The 21,837-nt window shown below is 37.8% G+C and overlaps 1 protein-coding gene across 2 annotated transcripts in view; it reads right to left on the reverse strand.

Annotated features, from left to right (window-relative positions):
* Nucleotides 1-4,691: 4,691 nt before the first annotated feature.
* LOC18444703 (DNAse I-like superfamily protein) overlaps nucleotides 4,692-21,837 on the reverse strand; it is an 81,112-nt gene continuing 63,966 nt past the window's right edge. For both annotated transcript variants that reach the window (XM_006854867.4, XM_088866358.1), the window contains exons 14-17: nucleotides 7,338-7,423; nucleotides 6,962-7,046; nucleotides 5,314-5,405; nucleotides 4,692-5,161 (exon numbers count right to left, since the gene is read on the reverse strand). In XM_006854867.4, coding sequence (XP_006854929.3) covers nucleotides 5,328-5,405; nucleotides 6,962-7,046; nucleotides 7,338-7,423 — 249 coding nt within the window. In that variant the 3' untranslated portion in view covers nucleotides 4,692-5,161; nucleotides 5,314-5,327. The remainder of the gene's footprint in view (nucleotides 5,162-5,313; nucleotides 5,406-6,961; nucleotides 7,047-7,337; nucleotides 7,424-21,837) is intronic.

A 21,837-nucleotide genomic window follows, 5' to 3' on the forward strand; every position in this document is an offset into this window, starting at 1 on the left:
GAAGTTAGTTCTATGGAGAGGAATTGAATCTCGGAACTCATAAAACTTCCTCCAAGTGAAAAGACTATCGTAAAACTTCCTCTAAGTGAAAAGACTATGAAGAACATGGGTTCTTGAAAAATCAGAGATAATGGGATTTTAGACAGACACAATGACCGATTAGTGGTGAAAGGGTTCACTCAATTGGAAGTGTAGAAAATGATGAGTTATTCTCCCTGGTCGTGGAAATGGTTTCAATTCACCTTATATTTTTCCATTATAGCAAGTTAGGTTCTGAAACTTGACCAAATGGTTTGTAGATGACATCCCTTAACAAGGATTTGTCAATGAGAATAGTGGGAGTTCTATGATCTTGATGGTATTGGATGCTAAGATCCTAATGGCAAGAAATGACAAGGACATAAGCGATAAAACAGAGGTGTTGTTGTCTTCCAATTTTGACTTGTAGAAAGTGGGCAATGTGCATTGTATGCTTGATGTTGAGATCAATCGCACTCATTCTAAACCTTGGTAAGTCTATCTTATTATTAGGAAAATCTTAAAATGATTTATGGTACACGATGGTGAATCCATTGATACTCTTGTCCGATAAGGTCATATGCTTATTCTGAATCGTTGTCGTGGATGTTAATAAATGAAAAAGATGAGCTAGTAGATTAAGTAATTGTATATGTGCATGTTATAAACATGAAGGGATGTATCATAGGACTTGTCAAGTCGTTATCAAAGCAATCTAGGTCTGAGAAATTGACACATTATGAATAATATACTCTGATATCTTTGGAGAATTGTAGACTACTCGTGGATCTTTGTAGGAATTGATCTCCAATTACAAGGGTAGAATAATTTCGATTGGATTAGTGACCTAGATTATTAATGGTTGACATCAATGGATCTCCAACTACAAGGGTAGAGTAATTTTGATTAGATTGGTGACCTGAATTATTAATGGTTGACATAAGGAAATGTCTTCGCTCCAAGAGTAGGAGTGATTTTTTGATGCAACAAGAAAGTAACATGAGTAGCATGTCCAAAACAGAACCGGAGTATATGGATTATTGTGCGGCCTTGCATGAGGACATGTGGCTCATGACTATTCTACAAAGCTTAGGGATCATATTGAATGTTATAGAGCATGTGAGCATTATCTATGACAAAGGATCCCAAGTATCATGGTAAGACATGGGATAAAAATTGGGTATTTCTATATGCAAATATCATTGGATGTCATGATGTATAATCCCACTAGCAGGATAGTATTAGAACCATGATTAAGCCTATAGCTTGAAAGAATTATAAGGGTCATGCCAAGGCATTAGGACTTAGGATTCCCTAATTTGTTATCTATTCCATCATCATTATTTTCACTCTTCCTATATATGTTTGTCGTTTTGTATTGACTTTACAATTTATATGAGAGGTTCATGGTATTGTGCTGTGTTTGATGCACGTACACATGATTTGATCACACATTCACACTTGTGGATTAGGATGCATATTCATTATGAGATAAATCCTCAGCTGGGTTGGTCCAATTTTCTTGCATAGCATTGAGTACCCTCAATATTGACGATATTAGAAGATGAGACACACACAGCGTATGTGACTACTACCTTGATAAGTAATCGAGATGAGATTCCACAGTTGGGAATTGACATAATATATATGGCATCCCACTAAATCATATAGCTTATATGGTAAGCCAATTGTGAGCATCAATGATATTCAAGTTAGTTGCTTGGATGTGACACTGGTCGCCTTAGTTGTGAGAGGATACATAGTTATGACTTTGCGAGATCACCATTACTTTATAGAGATGCGTATATGATTATCCTTATTTCCTATTACAACATGCAAGAAATAGCCGATTATGCAGTGATTGTAAGTGCTTTTGTAGACCCTAAGACTATATTAAGAAGTGGAGGCTTGATGTCGCTACTTTAGTAGTTCCATTGCCATGGTCATATATGATTCGGCCAGGTGGGAGTGGAGCTAAGAAAGCAATCAGGGCAAAGCATAACAGTAGGAGGGCTTAGAGAAGATCATTAGCATTCGCCTTGAGAACCAATGTACACAAAGATACTCAAAAGCACATCGAAATAAAAGTTTTACTAAGAATGTTCTTTTGCAAAAAACAATTTTAAAAATCCATAATATAACATAATATATTATTTGCAAATAAATTTCTTGGCTTAGCATGAAAGCATGAAAACAAAATTTTATTGGATGAGTTGGACATGTCTGCAAATAGGGGTTGTATAGGAGTTAGGTAAATGTGGACAAAGAGGTTGTGTTGTCCTGAGCATAGAAAATCATGAGGAATTAGTTTAAGATACTCAATCCAGTACGGCCAAAATAGCCAATTATAGTTTGGGGCATTTTTTATAAGGGAGAAAGGATGTTCCACGTTAATTTGTTGGAGACTTAATGTGGTTCTCTCTATAGAGATTATTACTCTTTATGGTCTCACGGCTAGTTTCAAGATATAAGAGAGTTCTTGTATTTGATGTATCACTAGATAATGATCGGGATTGATATCTTTTTATGCACTACAAGACGAGTGGAAGATATTGATATGGAGTACACCCCTTGTGGTTGTAAGACCTCAATGGAATTTTCTATGTTCTTGTAGTTAATAGAGAGAAGAATTTCCAATGTATTGTAGGATTTATTCATGGTAGAGAGAAGCGAAAAGGGAATGCTATGTGATATGGATTTATCATTAAAATTGCTAGAGGGAATGTTACCCAAAATAAAAAACACAATGAAGAGATAGAAAAAGTAGAAAAATCTAGAGGGATTTCACATGCCTCACAAAAGAGAGCCTTTCTTTCCCCACCAAAAAGCGGATTTCATATGCAAAAGAGTCTTTCTTTCTACACCAAAAATCCGTCTCTCTTTCGCTCTCTTTCTAGAAGTCCTATAATAACAAAACCTATATTGGTGATTCAAAAACTCTCGCGCCTTCTATCAAAAGCTTGGAGTTTGTATTATGCATGTTATCATTTTAGTTCTTGTAACTAAAAATCAATCTAAGGTTGCCGGCATTCAAAAATCTCTATACTTATATTTTGTATTTCCATTGTGTTGAGATTAACTCAATGGATCCAACGTTGATAAACCATCGAGTAGGAATACAACATATTAGAAGAGTAAATCAGATCGTGGATAAAATCATATTAATATTAGAACAATGATTTCATGTAACCGTTGCATTTATCCATATTAAAATTAGAGTAATGATTACATGCAACCGTTGTATTTATCCATATTAATATTAGAGCAATGATTTCATACAACCGTTGTAGAGTAATATGATGCAACAAATTTAAAAATCCATCTTATGGCCATTTGTTTGATTCAAATTTTGACATATACACTCTTTTTATTGTAATGAACAATTACAAAAAAGAAAATTTTGAAAACACAACCTAGAAAGTATTTTTTTAGCCCAATTAACATAGGCCGTTCATTTTAGTGAGATGCTTAGATCTAAGCTTTAGAAGGATTTTTTGATTTCCAATTTTTTTTTATGCCTTTATTATCATTAGATGAACAATATTTTTTTAAAAAAAATAATTTCAAATTTATAAAGGCTAAGATCTTGAAATTCACAAAATAAATGGTCTAGATTCATGTTTTGAGGGAACTCATTTTGACCATATCTAAGGTTCAAATTGAATTTTTTTATTTTTATTTTTGGAGGATTGATTATTGAAATGAAGATAGTGCGCAAAATTTGAAGCCATAAAAATACCACATACGTGGTTTTCTAGAAGTGTCGTTGTATTATACTATGATACAACCGTTGTATTAGATTATTGCTCTTAATATTAAGTTGTCAATGAAGTATTTATCCATGGTACATTAAAGAAGCTTCTTTTCATTATCGCACAGTACATTAAAGAAGCTTCTTTTCATTATCGCACAGTACATTAAAGAAGCTTCTTTTCATTATCGCACAGTCGCAGAAAATACCAGATCGACCCAGTACATATATCCTCTCAAAATCGGGCTCAAATCCTTTGCATCCTTTGGCTCCAAACAGCACAAAATCTCTTAAAAGAAATCCGTTGTGTGAGAGAAAATCTCTTATTACATCAAATATTTTGAGAGGCAAAATTTTTATTCAAAATAGAAGGAAATCATAGCTTCATCAGTACATTCAGAACTTCCTAACATGGCCAACTACAAGGAAATGAGGTTGCCTTGGTCATTTTCTAAAATGATTCGATCACTAACCTGTTTCTAAATATTTTTAAAATTTAATTGACTAAAAAGTCCTTATACACAATCTTAGTGTAAAATGACACACGTACCTCTATTTTTAATTTTAAGAACACCTAAAGCTCGATTCAAAATTTATACCGTCTGAAAACCAACACAAAAGCTGGCCCATCGAGAATATATGTTAAAGAGTGGCCTTTTGTAGCTAGGTTAGATGAATGGAAAATATGCCTCCACTCAATTGGTGAAGACCTTGGAGCCCTTGTTGTTATCATCATCATCATGAAAGCCTTTATCTAATTTATTTGAAGTCGGCTACACGAATCGTGATCCGTCAAGTGAGACCATAAGTCTATGTCTTTTCCCATTACTTCCAACCATGTCCTTTTAGACCTAAGCCTCAAAGCCTCAGTATACATTAATAATCCCAGATAAATTTAATAAATCAAAAACAATACTGCATGTTTGAGCCACATCAATACTGCATTTTTTGGGCCTTTTGTATATAGTAAAACACAATTTAATAAATAATATGAAGCATTAGTTAAACCTGCTCACTATACAATGTTTCACAGTTCACAGCACTGAATTTCTAAGTGTTGTAAGGGCATGAGCCAAAATCCTAGCAACTATTGCTCCACACCCGATTCAGATTCAATAAAACCTTACAAAAGCATTCAAATCCTGCAATTTGCGAGTGCAGCATCACGTAGGAATTCATTCTATTTTCTTTCCAATAGAAAGCTTGATGGTTAGCATGTTCACAATTGCAATGCAGGCCTGCTTCCTACGGATTCCACTGCTAACCGACCCAAAAATGAGGATATACAGAACCATGTATCAAGGTTCGGACTAGTGAATTTGTCTCCAGCATTGAAGATTTCAAAAGAACAATGGATTGCTCCTCCATTGAGGTTCTTATACTATCATGGAGCTGTCACATAAACATCGTATTTGTATTAGGCATGGTCAAGCTGAGTTTAAAATAACACCAGAAAAAAGATCAAAAGATAGCATGAATGATCCACATACTATTTACATAAGCTATTGTGACATGCCAGAAATAAAAACAAGAAAAAAAATTACAATGAGGGAAGTTGTCATGCATCCTCCCTTCCGGACAAGCCATCTGTAAATGCCAATTGACAAGCCAAGGCAAGGTGGTCACTACCCCATTTCTGCAAAAAGACATTTACACATTTCCCAATATATAAGCGATATAGTCAATACTAAATTGGAATCCACATTTTGTCATGCCGTATACTCATATGCGGAGGTCATATTTGAAGGGCAATAAGCCAAGTTAGTCACCTTGTTGTATTTTCCCAATATTCAGTGGTAAATAATCACCAAAACATGACTAGTGCTACTTTTCTAACATACAAATTACTTGTGAGTTATGACTATGCTACACATATGTCAGTTTAAGTTGTCCAGTTCACTTCCTCAGCAAGTATATTCTCATCAAATTTTGACTAGCTGACTAGTTCATTGCAAATTCCATGGATTAAAAATATCGCAACTCGATGCCCCTTCCCAAATGCACCATATATCCATCACTCATGCTCTCAACCACCCTGAACTTCAGCATTCAAAAGGAAGAAGTGATTTCAAGGTTAATAGCATCACAACAGATCCTTTCTTATTCTTTCAATGCAATTTAGGTTTCATCCTATACTAATAATGCATTCAAATCCTGTTAACTGTAATTTCACAAAAACAATTCCTGAAACCATATAAATAAACAATTTAGATGGCATGTCATTTGTCCTTGGTCCAGCCAGTGGTCACAAAAATTCAATGCAAATCAAATTCGGATAGAAAATAATATTAACAGGCCAAAGAAACCACGAAAATGCAAATTCCAGAGAAGGTATACCAGTCGATTTTCAGAAAATAAAAATTATCATTTTGCACTTACAACATTCAAAGTATACGGTGGCGCATTGCAGTTTACAGACAGCAAATTGCATGTCACAACAACAGTCCAATGTTGACAGCAGACTGATAGTGTTAACCATTACATGCTTATTGCCTGCTTTGGCAGAGGAACGTTCATCTCAACCATCCATTATTGACAATGGACAGTTCATGTGGCATACAATTCATAGTTTATGAACTACAAACATCACTGAACACGAGCTCACATTTAAAACAGTATTAATCATACTTTATTGCATGTGAAATCATATGGAAGAACATCCCTTACGTTTAGACCTCTTTGGATCCCATATAAGTCACTGAAATGGCCAAATATATGCATGGGCCCCGTGATGAGGAATTTCATTTGGTACATTTTTTACCGTTACGAAGGCCATCATGCACATTAAATAGGAATCATACTGGACTGAAGTAAAACTCCTAAAAGCTGTTTTTCTCCATTCAAGATAACACCAAGATTGCATGGTTTGAATCCCATGCTTCCCAATCATCAAAAGGAAAGAGGGGGGAAGGAGAGGTGGGTACAAACATGTGTACGTGCACACCCACATTTGCAGATACAAATACGAAAATCCACAAGTAAATTGTCTTGGGAAGATACACTTCGTTTCCTCCAACACTCATCGGGCTTGTACTTATGCATTGACTGCAGACTAGCAGCCATAAGCATCACCAAGCAAATTGTAAAACAATAACCAGAAAATACTAACTTATGCTTAATATGACCATTGACCTGACCTGATAATGACTTCAGGTTATGTAAGAAAGTGAAACAAAAGATTATTTCATATACCTGAGTTGGAAAACCTCTAGTCCGCTGTAGAACATGTTTTGGCAGAGTACCCAAAACTTTGACAGTTTGGAGACCTTCTGAGCACCTGTTTAATGATGAAAACATTCCATGTCAACAGCATATGTGATGCAAATGCATAAGGGAACTATAACCACAGTTCAATACCATTCATCAATGAAACAAAGTATCAGCATCAATGATCACTGTGAGTGTCTAGATCAGTAATCCAACATCCAAATAGAACATAATGATGAATAGCCAAGAAACTTTAATGCTAAAGGCTTCTTTACTGAACATTCATAATGTTGGAGTTTGCATTATAAGTAGAAACATCAGCTAAAAGTAAAAATACAAAGGACCGGTAGAATTCACTGACCAAATATAATCAACTGTTCCCATGAATCGCCTATTATAGCTAGTAACTTGAGGCTCCCTGCTTGTGTCTTTTGTTCCAGAATAATCCTGCAAAAGAAGAATCAGAACTTTCAGGTCAAATATTTACAGTTTGATCGGCCATATACATTTCTGCATCCTCACCTGAGCCAACTATTTACATTTCAATGTGCTATAAATTAAAGCGAGGGATCACTAATAAGATAGCCATTGGCCCATGGCAACTCTTAAGTAAAACCAAGAGGAAGGCTCTGAATAATGGTGTAGCCTCAAATGGTTCATGAATCACAGAATGGAATAATTTATTAGGGAATTCATACGGATAATACCCGTAAAACTAGAAAAAATGGAACATCTGTAAAGTTGCTAAACATAATAAAACCATATCCTTTATATCAAGAGTTGTTTACTACATGAAGGACACTTCAAGCATTACCTCAAGAAGCACACCATGAAGCAACAAAACCTTTCCGTAGCTTGTGACGATACTTTCCTATATTGTTACAGTACCAGAGAAGCCCCAAGATCACCCTTCCTATTCTTGTCATCTTATGCATTTGATGATGTCATTGGTAATTTGGCATGACAGTCATAAATAATGTATTCTTCTTTCTATAGACCTAAGGGTTGCCCCTCAATAATATATAGGCCAAGGGTGATAATCTCCTTTTTCTTAAGCGGGTTGGTACGAGTTCAGTCAATAAGCTACACAAGGCTAAGGGAACGAGTTCAGTCGTTAAGCTACACGAGTCTAAGGGAGTGGAGTATACTTTTTCAAATATGATATAAAAAAAATAATACACTAGGTGAATCAGCAGTTCTCCTCGCCTACTCTATAGTTCTAGTCCGCCTACTCGATAGTTCTAGTCCTCCTACTGAACGGAGGAAACATAGATTATACCACAGCTTGCTTCGAGACTGGAAGGAATGAAACATCAGTCATAAATAATGAAATTCATAGAACTCTACTCTGGGTTGTGAGAACATCGTGCCTGTTGCGATTGTGTGGCTTTTCCGCATGTAAGGAGCCCCCTATGAAGAAAGAAACTATAGGGTGGTGTAGGAGATTTCCACGTCTGAGGGGGTGATACTAACATTATCACTTATGGGTGATAATGTCATTTTAATAGATTAACTCTAAACCATACAAGAGGGCATGAAACCGAAACTTGAAAACCCTTGTTTTTCCCCCTGTATTTTCCTTTACTCGTTTGAGATGAGCTTCAATGCTCTGAATGCAAATAATATCACATTTTCAGAGGGTTTGTGTTTGTGGAAGAACAAGAAGAAGAGAGGTACACCCCATAAATTTTTCACTTATTCCATATTTGGACAATGATTAGATTACATAATATTATCTTTGTCTTCCCTCACATAGCTCTAACTATCAGACCCTTATCCTTAGTGTCAAATGCAAGCACTAATGACAATTTGCAAGGACCCATAAGCTACACGCTCTTGTGCTACTTTGGGCAGTTCAGCCATATATCATGACAGATCAGTAACTTAATCTGACAAACCTATAAGAGGGAATATGTGCCTTCAGCCTTGACTGACCTTGGGTGGAAGCAAGGCTAGTGTGCATGATGCACAACATGCATGCACATATGGGCCGGTAGCTACAAACCCTTGGAGCGAGAACTTGGACAAGTGGTGCAGAGAGATGGCTATAATTGGTATGACACGGTGAATCACCAAGACCAATAAACACATAGGTAGGAACATGACAGGACATGGATTGGACTATGTGCAAGAGGCGGCTAACCATACCCTTGATTAGGCAGGTTTATTGATCTCAAACAGTCAAGTGATATATTTGAATTGGAATTTGAAATATGTAACTACCCCATGCATGTCTTTGTGCAATTGTCATGGAGCCATGTGTGAGTGGTGAGCACACATTTGGTGTCATGGAGCCATGTGAGAGTGGTGAGCACACATTTGGTGGCCTAGGTGGGCATTAAGAGTAGTGTAATGACCATGCATGGGTAGCAATGACCTTAGGAGTGCATTGTCAAACAATTCACCCTTAATGAGCCATGAGGACACTCATTGAAGGGTACGGCTTGGGCTAGTGTAATTGCCACACAAGTTGGTGGGCAGCATTTTGATGCATGCTTAATGGCCAATGTAATGAGGGTGAATGTGTGGGCATATACTCTAGGCTATATAAACCCCTTGCTCGGACCCTTGAGGGACACCCATACCTTCACATGACCAAGTGTATAGATCAATAAGGGTGGATAGGGCTCTATCTTTAACTTGTCCATGCCTTGTGTGACTACTTGTTCCTTTCTCATGTGTGTGTTTGTGTTGGGGTTAGTGCTTGATGAGGTCGTAGAAATGCCCAGGGTGGTTGGCCAGGGACTGTGTGACCCCTATGTGCGGTGGTTGATCGGAGAGGACAATGGCCAAAATCCTCATCATGGCTATCGAGCAACATTATACTAGATAGTTGTCCAGAAAACAACCCTTTGTGGCATACCGTGTACATGTGCAGATGAGATGTCTTCCTGTAATGCTGGATTGTGTACAAAGGTCCTATGAGAGCATGTGAGCCAAATGGGACCTGGACTTATCCTCAGGGAGAAACCTATAATTCATGGGCCAGGATCGTGTTTCCTTCATTTATTGGTTGACTTTGATGGACCAATCATGACTCTCTCGATGGGTTGAGGGTCATGGGTTATGTAAAGTCACTTTGAGAAGATGATAGCGTGATGCGGTTTCTAGAAGGGATGGAGTGCCTCAGTATATTTGTGTTATCCTTGACTCTTTGGATCCAATTCCCATCAAAATTCATTTTAATATATTTTAGTATGTCTTAGTTGAATTATTGAATATTAAAATGAATTTTTAAAAGCCTCTGGATAATTTAGTTTAGTTAAAAGAATTTTATATAGCTGAAATTGAATTTTTTGAATTTAATTCATTCATAGAGAAAATAAAAATACTTATTGGGCTCTAAAAAATCATTTTACTCAATTTCTAAAATTACTAGAGGGTGTGGGAGGGCCATATTTGGTTGGGGCCATCCTTGTCGAGCCCATTTATTTGGGGGCGACGAGCCCACATGGGTGGCACACCCCACCTCCTTAAGGTCTCTCTCTCTCTCTCTCACATAAAGTAACTTGAGGGGGAAATTTCCTATGGATGGAATTGATTTTAGGCCTAGCGATAGATCCAGACCCCCCGGGTAGACCCGACATGGGTCCGAGTATGGATCCAAAACTTGGACTCCACGGGTCGGGTCCGGGTCCAGGTCCATTTAGGTAGACTCAAAACGAGTCTGGGTCAGGTATGGGTCCCACTGATTTATTATATATTAATTAATATATATTTTTATATTTCAATTATAATTAAATAATAGTCAATTGTCTATTAATAAGTTATTAACTAATTTAAAAAGTCATTAAATAAATTAAATATTACGAAATAGGGGAGGCAACAGGTCGAGTATGGATCGAGTCTGGCTGGAAGAAACCCGGACCCTAGCGCACGACTCAAGACACATGATTGCCATCGTATACCTTATGTCTATGAGTCCAGATCGACCCGGACCCGGACCCGCACCCGCACCCGAACCCGAATAGAATTCGAGTCCAAATTTTGGACCCATACCCAGACCCGAGGTGGGATATACCTGTCGGATCCCGAGTCTAGTCGGGTACACTGCCATCCCTATTAGCTAACAAACTAAATAGATATTGGATTAAATTAATTCATTAAGCTTAAGCCCTAAATCCCTTATCCCTAATCCAATTCATCAAATCAAACCAGCGAAACCCTAAGGTGCAAGCTTTGTGCCTCTGCGTCTCCCTAAGCTCTCTCCCTCTCTCTCTTCCAACCCCAAACCCTAGCCACCTCCTTTATCAACATCAGTAGGAGGAAAGCGCATTAGCTCAATAGCTTCGAGGCTGCAGGAAACATCAATGAAAAGTCATGTGAAATCCCTCTCTCCCATATGTTATCTTTCTCTCTCTCATCTGTTATTCTCATTCCTTAAGATTTTCTGTCCCTCTGTCTTCCCCTCTCTCTTTCTCTCTCTCTCTCGCTCGCACTCTCTCTCTTGTTCTCTCTCCCTCTCTTTCTCTCTCTCTCTCTCTCTCTCTCTTTCTCTCTCTCTCTCTCTCTCTCTCTCTATATATCTATATATATATATATATATATATATATATATATATATATATATATATCTATTAGGGCTTTTTCTAAACCTCCCTCTCTCTGTGATTTTTGGCAAACCCTCTCTCTGTCTCTCTCACCCTAATTTTCTCAGCCCATTTTATGATTTTCTCATTTGCAGCAGAGAGGCCCTGGAAAAAGGAAGATTTCAAGATTCACAACAGTGTTATAGCTAGTGCCTCTTTTCATTTGCGATTCCTTATGTAATTGTTAATTGGGAGGTGATTGACACATAAATCAGGTGCTTTGGGTGTTGATGTGGTTCCTTGTGCATCAAAGCAACCTGTTCCTATGTGGAAGAAGCAATTTGTTAAATGGATGAATGACCTCTATTGCCATCGAATTTTTTTTATAGTCATCTCTCTTAGATTTTATTATTTTTTTACCTCATCATGTGGTATTTCATAATTTTTACCTAAAAATTATCGGGCATGTGTTTAATAGGTATTGTTTTGAATTTACGGGTTTTTTTATTGAATTTTTAGATGTTTTAAATTATCAGGCGGTGTTTCAAGTCGGGTCAAGGGAACCGGAATAGTTTCAGGGTCGAGTACAGGTCGGGTCCTAGGTCCGAGGTCCCAAATGCTGCTCTAGGTATGGGTAAGGGTTTGGGCACTCTGGACCTAGTCGGGTCCGGGTCTAATGCTAATTAGGGCGGCCTGGGTTCATTTCCTGCTGGACCAAAACCCAACCCGCCTGTTTCCACCCCTAATTGATTTCTTTTGGAAAGTCTTTTAATTTACTGAAATCGATATTATGTATTACTTTAATTTTTTTAAAAAAATATTATATATTACTTTATTTTACATAATTAAGTATTTGATGGGAATAAAATTAAGGAAACTGAGAGGTAATGGTTCTAACACATTCTTTTTAATCATGATGGTTAATCTAAGGAATGTAAACCTAAGATCTATTCACCCCACAACTATTCAAGATCTATAGCCGAGATTGAGTCTCCATAATGATTGCAAACCCCAAAACCCTTGTTTTGCACTATAAATACCCCCTCTTGGGAATGGATTCTACACACTTGGGTATATCTCTCTCTCTCTCTCTCTCTCTCTCTCTCTCTCTCTCTCTCAGTCTCGGCTAGCATGCCCCATTCATTCTCTTATTTCTTCTCTCTCATCTCTCTTTAGGGTTGGGAAATAAAATAAAGAGGGGGCCACGCCCAAGCCATAGAGGGGTGGCAAGCCCTAACTATAGTAACCCTAAGTTATGAAGAAAGACCATATCCCATGTTATCTCATGCACTCTTATCTTGAGTAGGGTTTTGCTTAGGTTTCCCTTACTGTGAGACAAGGTTAAGAGGCCATGATCCCGTGCACCATCGTTGGAGGAGACCCTGTGTGGGGTGCTGGAAGTCCTTGGGGATAACCCTTGGCAAAGTATTTGGTATCTGATACATGGTTCAGAGGTTGTGATACCGTGCACCATCGGTGGAGGAGACCCGATATGGGGTGTTAGACGTCCTTGGGGATAACCCTTTGCAAGGTATTTGGTACTTTAATGGTTCCATGTTTCTTGATTCAATTTCACACACTGCGTTTTATTTGAGTGCAAGAATTGTAATGGCATGCAAGTGAAGATCTTAAATTGTATTAGAGTTAATGTTTATGAACTAATGTTGGATACTTGGGCAAATGTAAGTGTTATAGCTGGAATGAAAAAAAGAAAGAAGAAAAAATTTTAATTGTATATACTTGACTAAATCACATTGTCTACCTTTCATTGGTATTAAAAGCCTTCTTGCTGCCATATTTTTTTTTATTTTATATATATATATATATATATATATATTAGGGCAATTTCTAAACCTCCGTCTCTCTATGATTTTAGGCAAACCCTCTCTCTGTCTCTCTCACCCTAATTTTCTCAGTATGATTTTCTCATTTGCAGCAAAGAGGCCCTGGAAAAAGGAAGATTTCCGGATTCGCAACATTGGTAGTGCCTCTTTTCATTCACGATTCCTTATGTAATTGTTAATTGGGAGGTGATTGACACATAAATCAGGCGCTTTGGGTGTTGATGTGGTTCCTTGTGCATCAAAGCAACCTGTTCCTATGTGGAAAAAGCAATTTTTTAAATGGATGAATGACTTCTATTGCCATCGAATTTATTTGTTATTCATTTCTCTTAGATTTTATTATTTTTTTACCTCAACATGTGATATTTCATAAATTTTACCTAAAAATTATCGGGCAGGTGTTTTCTAGCTATTGTTTTGAATTTACAGGTTTTTTTATTGAATTTTTGGATGTTTTAAATTATCAAGCGGTGTTTCAAGTCAGGTCAAGGGAAACGGAATAGTTTCAGGGTCGAGTAAAGGTTGGGTCCTGGGTCCCAGGTCCCACATGCTGCTCTGGGTATGGGTAAGGGTCTGGGCACTCTGGACCTAGTCGGGTCCGGGTTTAATGCTAATTAGGGCGGCCTGGGTTCATTTCCAGCTGGACCCAAACCCGACCCGCCTGTTTCCACCCCTAATTGATTTCTTTTGGAAAGTCTTTTAATTTACTGAAGTCGATATTATGTATTACTTTAATTTCTTAAAAAAAATATTATATATTACTTTATCTTACATAATTAAGTATTTGATGGGAATAAAGTTAAGGAAACTGAGGGATAATGGTTCTAACACATTCTTTTTAATCATGATGGCCGATCTAAGGAATGTAAAGCTAAGATCTCTTCACCCCACAACTCTTCAAAATCTGTGGCCGAGATTGAGTCTCCATAATGATTGCAAACCCTTAAACCCCAAAACCCTCGTTTTGCATTGTAAATACCCCCTCTTGGGATGGATTCTACACACCTGGGTATCTCTCTCTCTCTCTCTCAGCTAGCATGCCCCACTCATTTTCTTATTTCTTCTCTCTGATCTCTCTTTAGGGTTGGAAAATAAAATAAAGAGAAGACCACGCCCAAGCCATAAAGTGGTGGCATGCCCTAACTATAGTAACCTTAGGTTATGAAGAAAGGCCCTATCCCATGCTATCTCATGCACTCTTATCTTGAGTAGGGTTTTGCTTAGGTTTCCCTTACTGTGAGACAAGGTTAAGTGGCCATGATCCCGTGCACCATCGGTGGAAGAGACCCTGTGTGGGGTGTGGGAAGTCCTTGGGGATAACCCATGGCAAAGTATGTGGTATCTGATACAAGGTTAAGAGGTTGCGATACCGTGCACCATCGGTGGAGGAGACCATATATGGGGTGTTAGAAGTCCTTGGGGATAACCCTTTGCAAGGTATTTGGTATTTTAATGGCTCCATGTTTATTAATTCAATTTCACACTGTGTTTTATTTGATTGCAAGAATTGTAATGGCATGCAAGTGAAGATCTTAAATTGTATTAGAGTTTACTTTTATGAACTAATGTTGGATATATGGGCATCTGTAAGTGTTCTAGCTGGAATGAATAAAAGAAAGAAGAAAAAATTTTAATTGCATATACTTTACTAAATCACATTGTCTACCTTTCATTGGTATTAAAGCCTTCTTGCACGCAATATTTCTTTTGATTTATATATATATATATATATATATATATATATATATATATATTCAATATTTCTTTTGATTTATATATATATATATATATATATATATATATATATATATATATATATATATATATATATTAGAGCTTTTTCTAAACCTCCCTCTCTCTGTGATTTTAAGCAAACCCTCTCTCTGTCTCTCAACCTAATTTTCTAAGCCCAATTTATGATTTTCTCATTCGCAGCAAAGAGGCCTTGGAAAAAGGAAGATTTCGGGATTCGCAACGGTGGTATTGCTAGTGCCTCTTTTCATTTGCGACTCCTTATGTAATTGTTAATTGGGAGGTAATTAACACATAAATCAGGTGCTTTGGGTGTTGATGTGGTTCCTTGTGCATCAAAACAACCTGTTCCTATGTGGAAGAAGCAAATTTGCTAAATGGATGAATGACCTCTATTGCCATCGAATTTATTTGTTAGTCATCTCTCTTAGATTTTATTATTTTTTTACCTCATCATGTGGTATTTCATAATTTTTACCTAAAAATTATCAGGCAGGTGTTTTATAGGTATTGTTTTGAATTTACAGGTTTTTTTATTGAATTTTTAGATGTTTTAAATTATCCGGTGGTGTTTGAAGTCGGGTCAAGGGAACCGGAATAGTTTCAAGGTCGAGTACAGGTCGGGTCCTGGGTCCCAGGTCCCAGGTCCCACGTGCTGCTCTGGGTGTGGGTAAGGGTCTAGGCACTCTGGACCTAGTCGGGTCCGGGTCTAATGCTAATTAGGGCAGCCTGGGTTCATTTCTTGCTGGACCCAAACCCGACCTGCTTGTTTCCACCCCTAATTGAAGGTGCAAAATTGTGGGTTTTAGGTTTCAAATGAACCTAAAACCCAAAAGAGCTATTTTAGAGAGAAAAACCCAAAAAAAAAAAATTTACTGGGCCGCACGGGTTCTGGCCGCCAGCCTAGACGCTGGGCGGCCTGGACCCCCTCGACCGCCTAAGTGCCGCCTAGCGCTTTTTGAAACACTGCATATGAGAGTAGTACCTCCATGCAAAATTTCAATGGAAGATCATGTGGGTATTGGGAGTTATGTAATCATCATTAAGAGGTGTCAATTTTGATCTCACAGAATCCAGGAGCGGTGTACTACGTTCCAAGAATTTTTTCACCAAGTAAATGTTCTTATTTTTTAAGGGGATCTGACTATTATTCACCCATTTTGAAGGGGAGATATGGTCGTTTTATTGAAAGGTGCTCAATCCTATTTTTCTGCTACGTTGGATGTTTCTGTAATGTGAGTGTCATGGTTTTATATTCTTTCTTAGCAGAATTTTTTAAGGCCCACATAAAGTTTTTATACTGCCATTTTGATTCTACTTTCTAACAAAAAAATGCGAGATAGAAACTCCATGGGCATTAAGAGAAGATCTTGCTTTATTGAAGAAGGGTCATTCTGAATTTTCTGCAGCCTGATCTGTTTTGTGTGACATGATTTATACCCAAACATAACAGAATGATATGGGGCCCACACAAAGCTATTTGTTGTAATTTTGAATCTATTTTTAAACAAAAAAGGTTTGAAAGGGAAACTCCATGTAGATAGGAAACTTACTGAAAAGTGCTCATACTGAATTTCTGTAGTAGAATTTATTTTGTGATGTGAATGTCACCGATTTATCTCCTTGTAGAAAAACTTTATTTGGGGCTCACATCATGATGTATTGTGGCTTTCTAGTCTAGTTTTCAGAACAAGAAAAAAAAAAAAAAAAACCTTGAGGGAGAAACTCTTTGTGGATTGAGAGAAGTGACTATTTTATTGAAGAACCTGTTTTCTATTGTTTGACCTGAACTATGACGTGAATGTATCCAATACATAGACCCACTAAATGTTTGCTTGGGGGCTGGCACTAAGTTTTATTTTGTACTTTTGAATCTGTTTTTAGACCAAAAAAGTTGGAGAGAGAAATTATGTATGAGTGTTGAGAGAATGTATTTTCATCAAAGGATGCTCATGTTCTATTCTGTTGTAAATCGAAAGGTGTGACATGTCAAGTCACGTATTTTACTCGTGAATGAAAGCCATTTCAGGCTTATTCTAAGTTTTTATAGTGTGCAATGAGTATAGTTTACGATATTAAAGTTTCAGAAAGAGGTGATGCAATGTTGGGGAGATATGACACCCTATGTGAAGGGTGCTCAGTCTGGAAACTGCAGAAAGTAGAAATATGCAATACATGTCACATTTGTAAAAGGCATCTTGATTTCTCTTAGTTTCGGGCAATGAAGGGATCAGTAGAGAGACTTGGTGGCAGCCTAGAAACCCCAAGAACAGTGGCAAAATCAAAAGTGTCAACTTTGGAGTAATGGTATGGAGAAGAGTATTTCCTTGTTGTAGGAGTAAGGGAGAATCCAAAGGCCGCAGAATTAGAAGCTTCAACATGTGTAGATGATGACCAAGTGATTGTTCATCAGTTGTATGCTCTTTCAAGACCACATAAGTTCATCAACAAGCACAAGCAAGTATTGAAGGAGGCCCAGTACCACACTATATGGCTTGAGCAGTCAAAAGGCATAAAATTTACCCTACATTACATGATTAGGTTATATAGGGAAAGAGGATTCAATAACTAATAGCCTTTTTGAGCCTAACCTGACATTCATACTTTCTTTTTTTAATATCTTGTTTGGTTTTGGGTATATGTATAGAGCGCAAGGAAATTAGCTGATAGGTGCTACAAGTTTGAAAGTGCCGGGTTTAAATTTTAGATATATGTGCCTTCTTATGTGTCAGCTACTTAAGGTAGTAAACATAAGGGGATGTTGTTTTGGTATTTTGATCAAGGTCTATGGCTTAAGTATTAAACAGTAGAGATACATATGCCTCATTCAACATATAGAACAAAGGGAGTGATGCACCCATTTTGTATGCTTTGACAGAACCCGGTTTTTATTGTTTTTCCTCCCGGTAATATCCAGTGATATGTTGTGTTGCAATGAGATGAGGATCTCATCTTAGGCTCTCCAAATTGCTAAGAAAATGTGTATTTTTTATATTTTTCAGGTTTTGGTAACCGTCTATTTTAGTCGTGCTTTTGTTTTCGATAAAATCATAGATGGGCTTTTGTGACTCATTTATGGCTAGTACAAGACTTGGTGAAATTAAAGTGAATGTGGTAAAATGATTTTCAATTATTAAATACTTGTCTTTTTGAAATTGAATTAGGTAAGGGCCTTTGGTGTTGAAAAGACTAGACCAATATGATGTGTTTTGAAAGACCTCTTAATCTTACAAGGTCCACCTAGTTTGTGAAAGTCATAACAAACCGTCGAGTTATTTTAAAACTATTCCTTGTGAAATTATACCAAGTCCAGAGTTTTAATAAAGGGAAAAATATTGAGTTTTGAAAAAAAAAATTAATATAAATGGGAGACATGATGTTTTCGATACCCATAGTGTGTGACCTGACAGTTAGATAATTAGAATCCTCAACAACCTAAGACCAGGAACCATAGCGGATGTTGCAGGATGCCATCATGCTTGGCTTCCTTGACATACATTGTGCGGATAAGATCACTTGGTTTTGTATGGATTAACAACCAAGAGACGCGTGTGGTTGACCCCACTGTTTGGAAAAATTTTGAATATTGTAAAACCCAGGCAAGGGATATTGTGATATAAGGCTTGTTGAACAAGCTCATGGTGTGTGACCATGAGGGACATTTAGAGAGTACCTAGTGCATACATCTTTGGTTTTGAGTGGGAGTTGGTGCAGTCCCACATTTACATTTGGATGCTCGGATGCTTAGATATACAGGAATTCCATTTTGAAATGCCAAAGGCATCAAGCTGACTTAATATCCCAGTAGAAATAGCTGTTTATGGTTAATGGGGCAGCCAAAATAGGGTATTCTGATGGTGCCCACGAGAAGCCCAAACATGTGGTTAGGTTGTCTAGCCATTAAAGAAGTGGCATGATTGAAGAACTTCCTCAAGCTGCTGACGTATGACCCCTTGCAACGAGGATGCATGAAGATCTTCTACGACAACGAAGTCCGTGATTTGTGTTACTAAAAGGTCATATTTGTAGAAGAAGACCAAGAATGTCAAGATGGACTACTGCCATGATCGGGATGAGATCTGAGCACCAAAGAGAGAGGCTTTGTGTCTCCCACATAGGCTACATCCGTGAAACCTTAATGAAAGGATTGATGGCAAAGGTGTCCACCAAGTTTTGTGTAATGTAATGGGCAGGAGAGAGTAAGTGAGATATACTTCAGTAATAGGGGATGAGAGTGTGTGAGGAAGAGATTGTAAGGCCTTTACACACCAAGTGGGATATGTTGGGGTTATGTGGCCATTTAAAAGCCTTCTGAGAGCATTTATTGAAAATCTTTATATATGATATGATGGCTTCAGTAGGAATATGGTTCGGATGGACAGTGTGGCATTGCTAATGCCATGACTCACCTAAGTTTCAAGGGGCTAGGCTCGTGTGCATATTGAAAACCCACAGAACTAAGTATATGGCCCAACCGATAAGGATTTGTAAGGTCATCCCTTGATGAGGTCGGAGAAATGCCCAGCGTGGCTGGCCAGGGGACTGTGTGGCCCATGTGTGCGGTGGTTGGTCGGAGAGGATGAGGGCCAAAATCCTCATCATTGCCATCGCACGACATGTATACTATATAGCCATCCAGGAAGCAGCCCTTTGCGGTATGTCATGTACATGTACAGAAGAGATGCCTTCTTGCAACACTGGATTGTGTTGGACAATCCTATGAGAGAGTGTGTGAGCCAGATGGGACCTGGACTTGTCCTCAGGGAAGAAACTAGCTAGGATCGTGATCCCTACATTCATTGGCTAGGCTTTGATGGATCAATCATGAACCCCTGCGATGGGGGGTAGTGGGCTGTGCATTCGGTTAGGTCAGTTTGAGAGGATGATAGAAGGATGAGATTTCTAGAAGGGGTGGAGTGCCTCAGTATATTTGTGTTTTCTTTGACTTTTTGGATCCAATTCCCATCAAAATTCATTTTAATATATTTTAATGTATTATTTGAATTTTAGAATTTTAAAATGAATTTTCAGAACCCTTTAGATATTTTATTTTACCTCAATAATTTTTTATGTAACTAAAGTTGAATTTTTAAATTTAATTAATTTAGAGAGAAAATAAAAATACTTATTATTTGGCTTTAAAAATCATTTTATTAATTTCTAAAATTACTTGAGGGTGTGAGGGCCTATATTTAGTTGGGCCCACCATGTGGAGCCCAATTAGGGCGATTGGGGCCCCACATGAGCGGCATGCCCAACCTCCTTAAGGTTTCTCTCTCTCTTTCTCTCTCTCTCGCAAAGTAACTTGGGGGGACATTTCCTATGGATGGAAGAGAAAAGGGTGGTTGATTTATTTTGGCAAGTCTTTTGATTGATTGATTGAAATCAATATTATGTAATACTTTATTTTACATAATCAAATATTTGATGGGAATATGGTAAAGGAAACTGAGGAATAATAGTTCTAACACATCCCTTTTAAACATGATGGCTAATCTAAGGAACGGAAGGCTAAGATCTCTTCACCCCACAGGTCTCTAAGATCTATGGCCGAGATTGAGTCTTCATAATGACAACAAACACTAAAACCCAAAACCCTAGTTTTGCATTATAAATACCCCTTCTTGGGAATGGATTCTACACACTTGGCTCTCTCTCTCTCTCTCTCTCTCTCTCTCTCTCTCTCTCTAGGCTAGCGTGCCCTACTCATTCTCTTATTTCTTCTTTCTTATCCACTCTCTCTAGTGTTGGGAAATAAATAAAGAGGGGGCCACGCCCAAGCCATAAAAGGGGGGCACACCCTAGCTCATAGTAACCCTAGGTTAGGATGAAAGGCCATATCCCATGTTATCTCATGCTCTCTTATCTTGAGTAGGGTTTTTCCTAGGCTTCCCTTACTGTGAGACAAGGTTAGAAGTTTCCTCTCTCTCTCTCTCTCACAAAGTAACTTGAGAGGGAAGTTTCCTATGGATGGAAGAAAGAAGGGTGGTTGATTTCTTTTGGAAAGTCTTTTGATTGATTGAAATCAATATTATGTATTACTTTATTTTACATAATCAAATATTTGATGGGAATAAGGTTAAGGAAACTGAGGGATAATGGTTCTCGCACATCCCTTTTAATCCTAGTTTTGCATTATAAATACCCCTTCTCGGGGAATGGATTCTACACACTTGGCTCTCTCTCTCTCTCTTTCTCTCTTTCTCTATCTAGGCTAGCATGCCCTACTCATTCTCTTATTTCTTCTTTCTTATCCTCTCTCTCTAGTGTTGGGAAATAAAATAAAGAGGGGGCCACACCCAAGCCAAAAAGGGTTGGCACGCCCTAGCCCATAGTAACCCTAGGTCATGAAAAAAGGCCATATCCCATGCTATCTCATGCTCTCCTATCTTGAGTAGGGTTTTGCCTAGGCTTCGCTTAATGTGAGACAAGGTTAGAATGTCGTGATCCCACACCATCGGTGGAGGACACCTAGTGTGGGGTGTTAGAAGTCCTTGGACGTAATCCTTGGCAAGGTATTTGTATTTTAATGGCTCCATGTTTCTTGATTCAATTTCATGCACTGTATTTTATTTGATTGTAAGAATTGTAATAGCATGCAAGTGAAGATCCAAGATTGTATTAGGGTTTATTTTTATGAATTCGTGTTATAATTTTAGATGTCTGTAAGTGTTCAAGCCAGTATCATCATTGTCAAAGCCTTTTCCCAACTAATTGGGGTCGGCTACACAAATCT

The sequence above is a fragment of the Amborella trichopoda genome, chromosome 5 (assembly GCF_054954075.1).
Source record: "Amborella trichopoda isolate Santa Cruz 75 chromosome 5, AtrichopodaSantaCruz75HAP2 v2.0, whole genome shotgun sequence".
Taxonomy (NCBI): domain Eukaryota; kingdom Viridiplantae; phylum Streptophyta; class Magnoliopsida; order Amborellales; family Amborellaceae; genus Amborella; species Amborella trichopoda.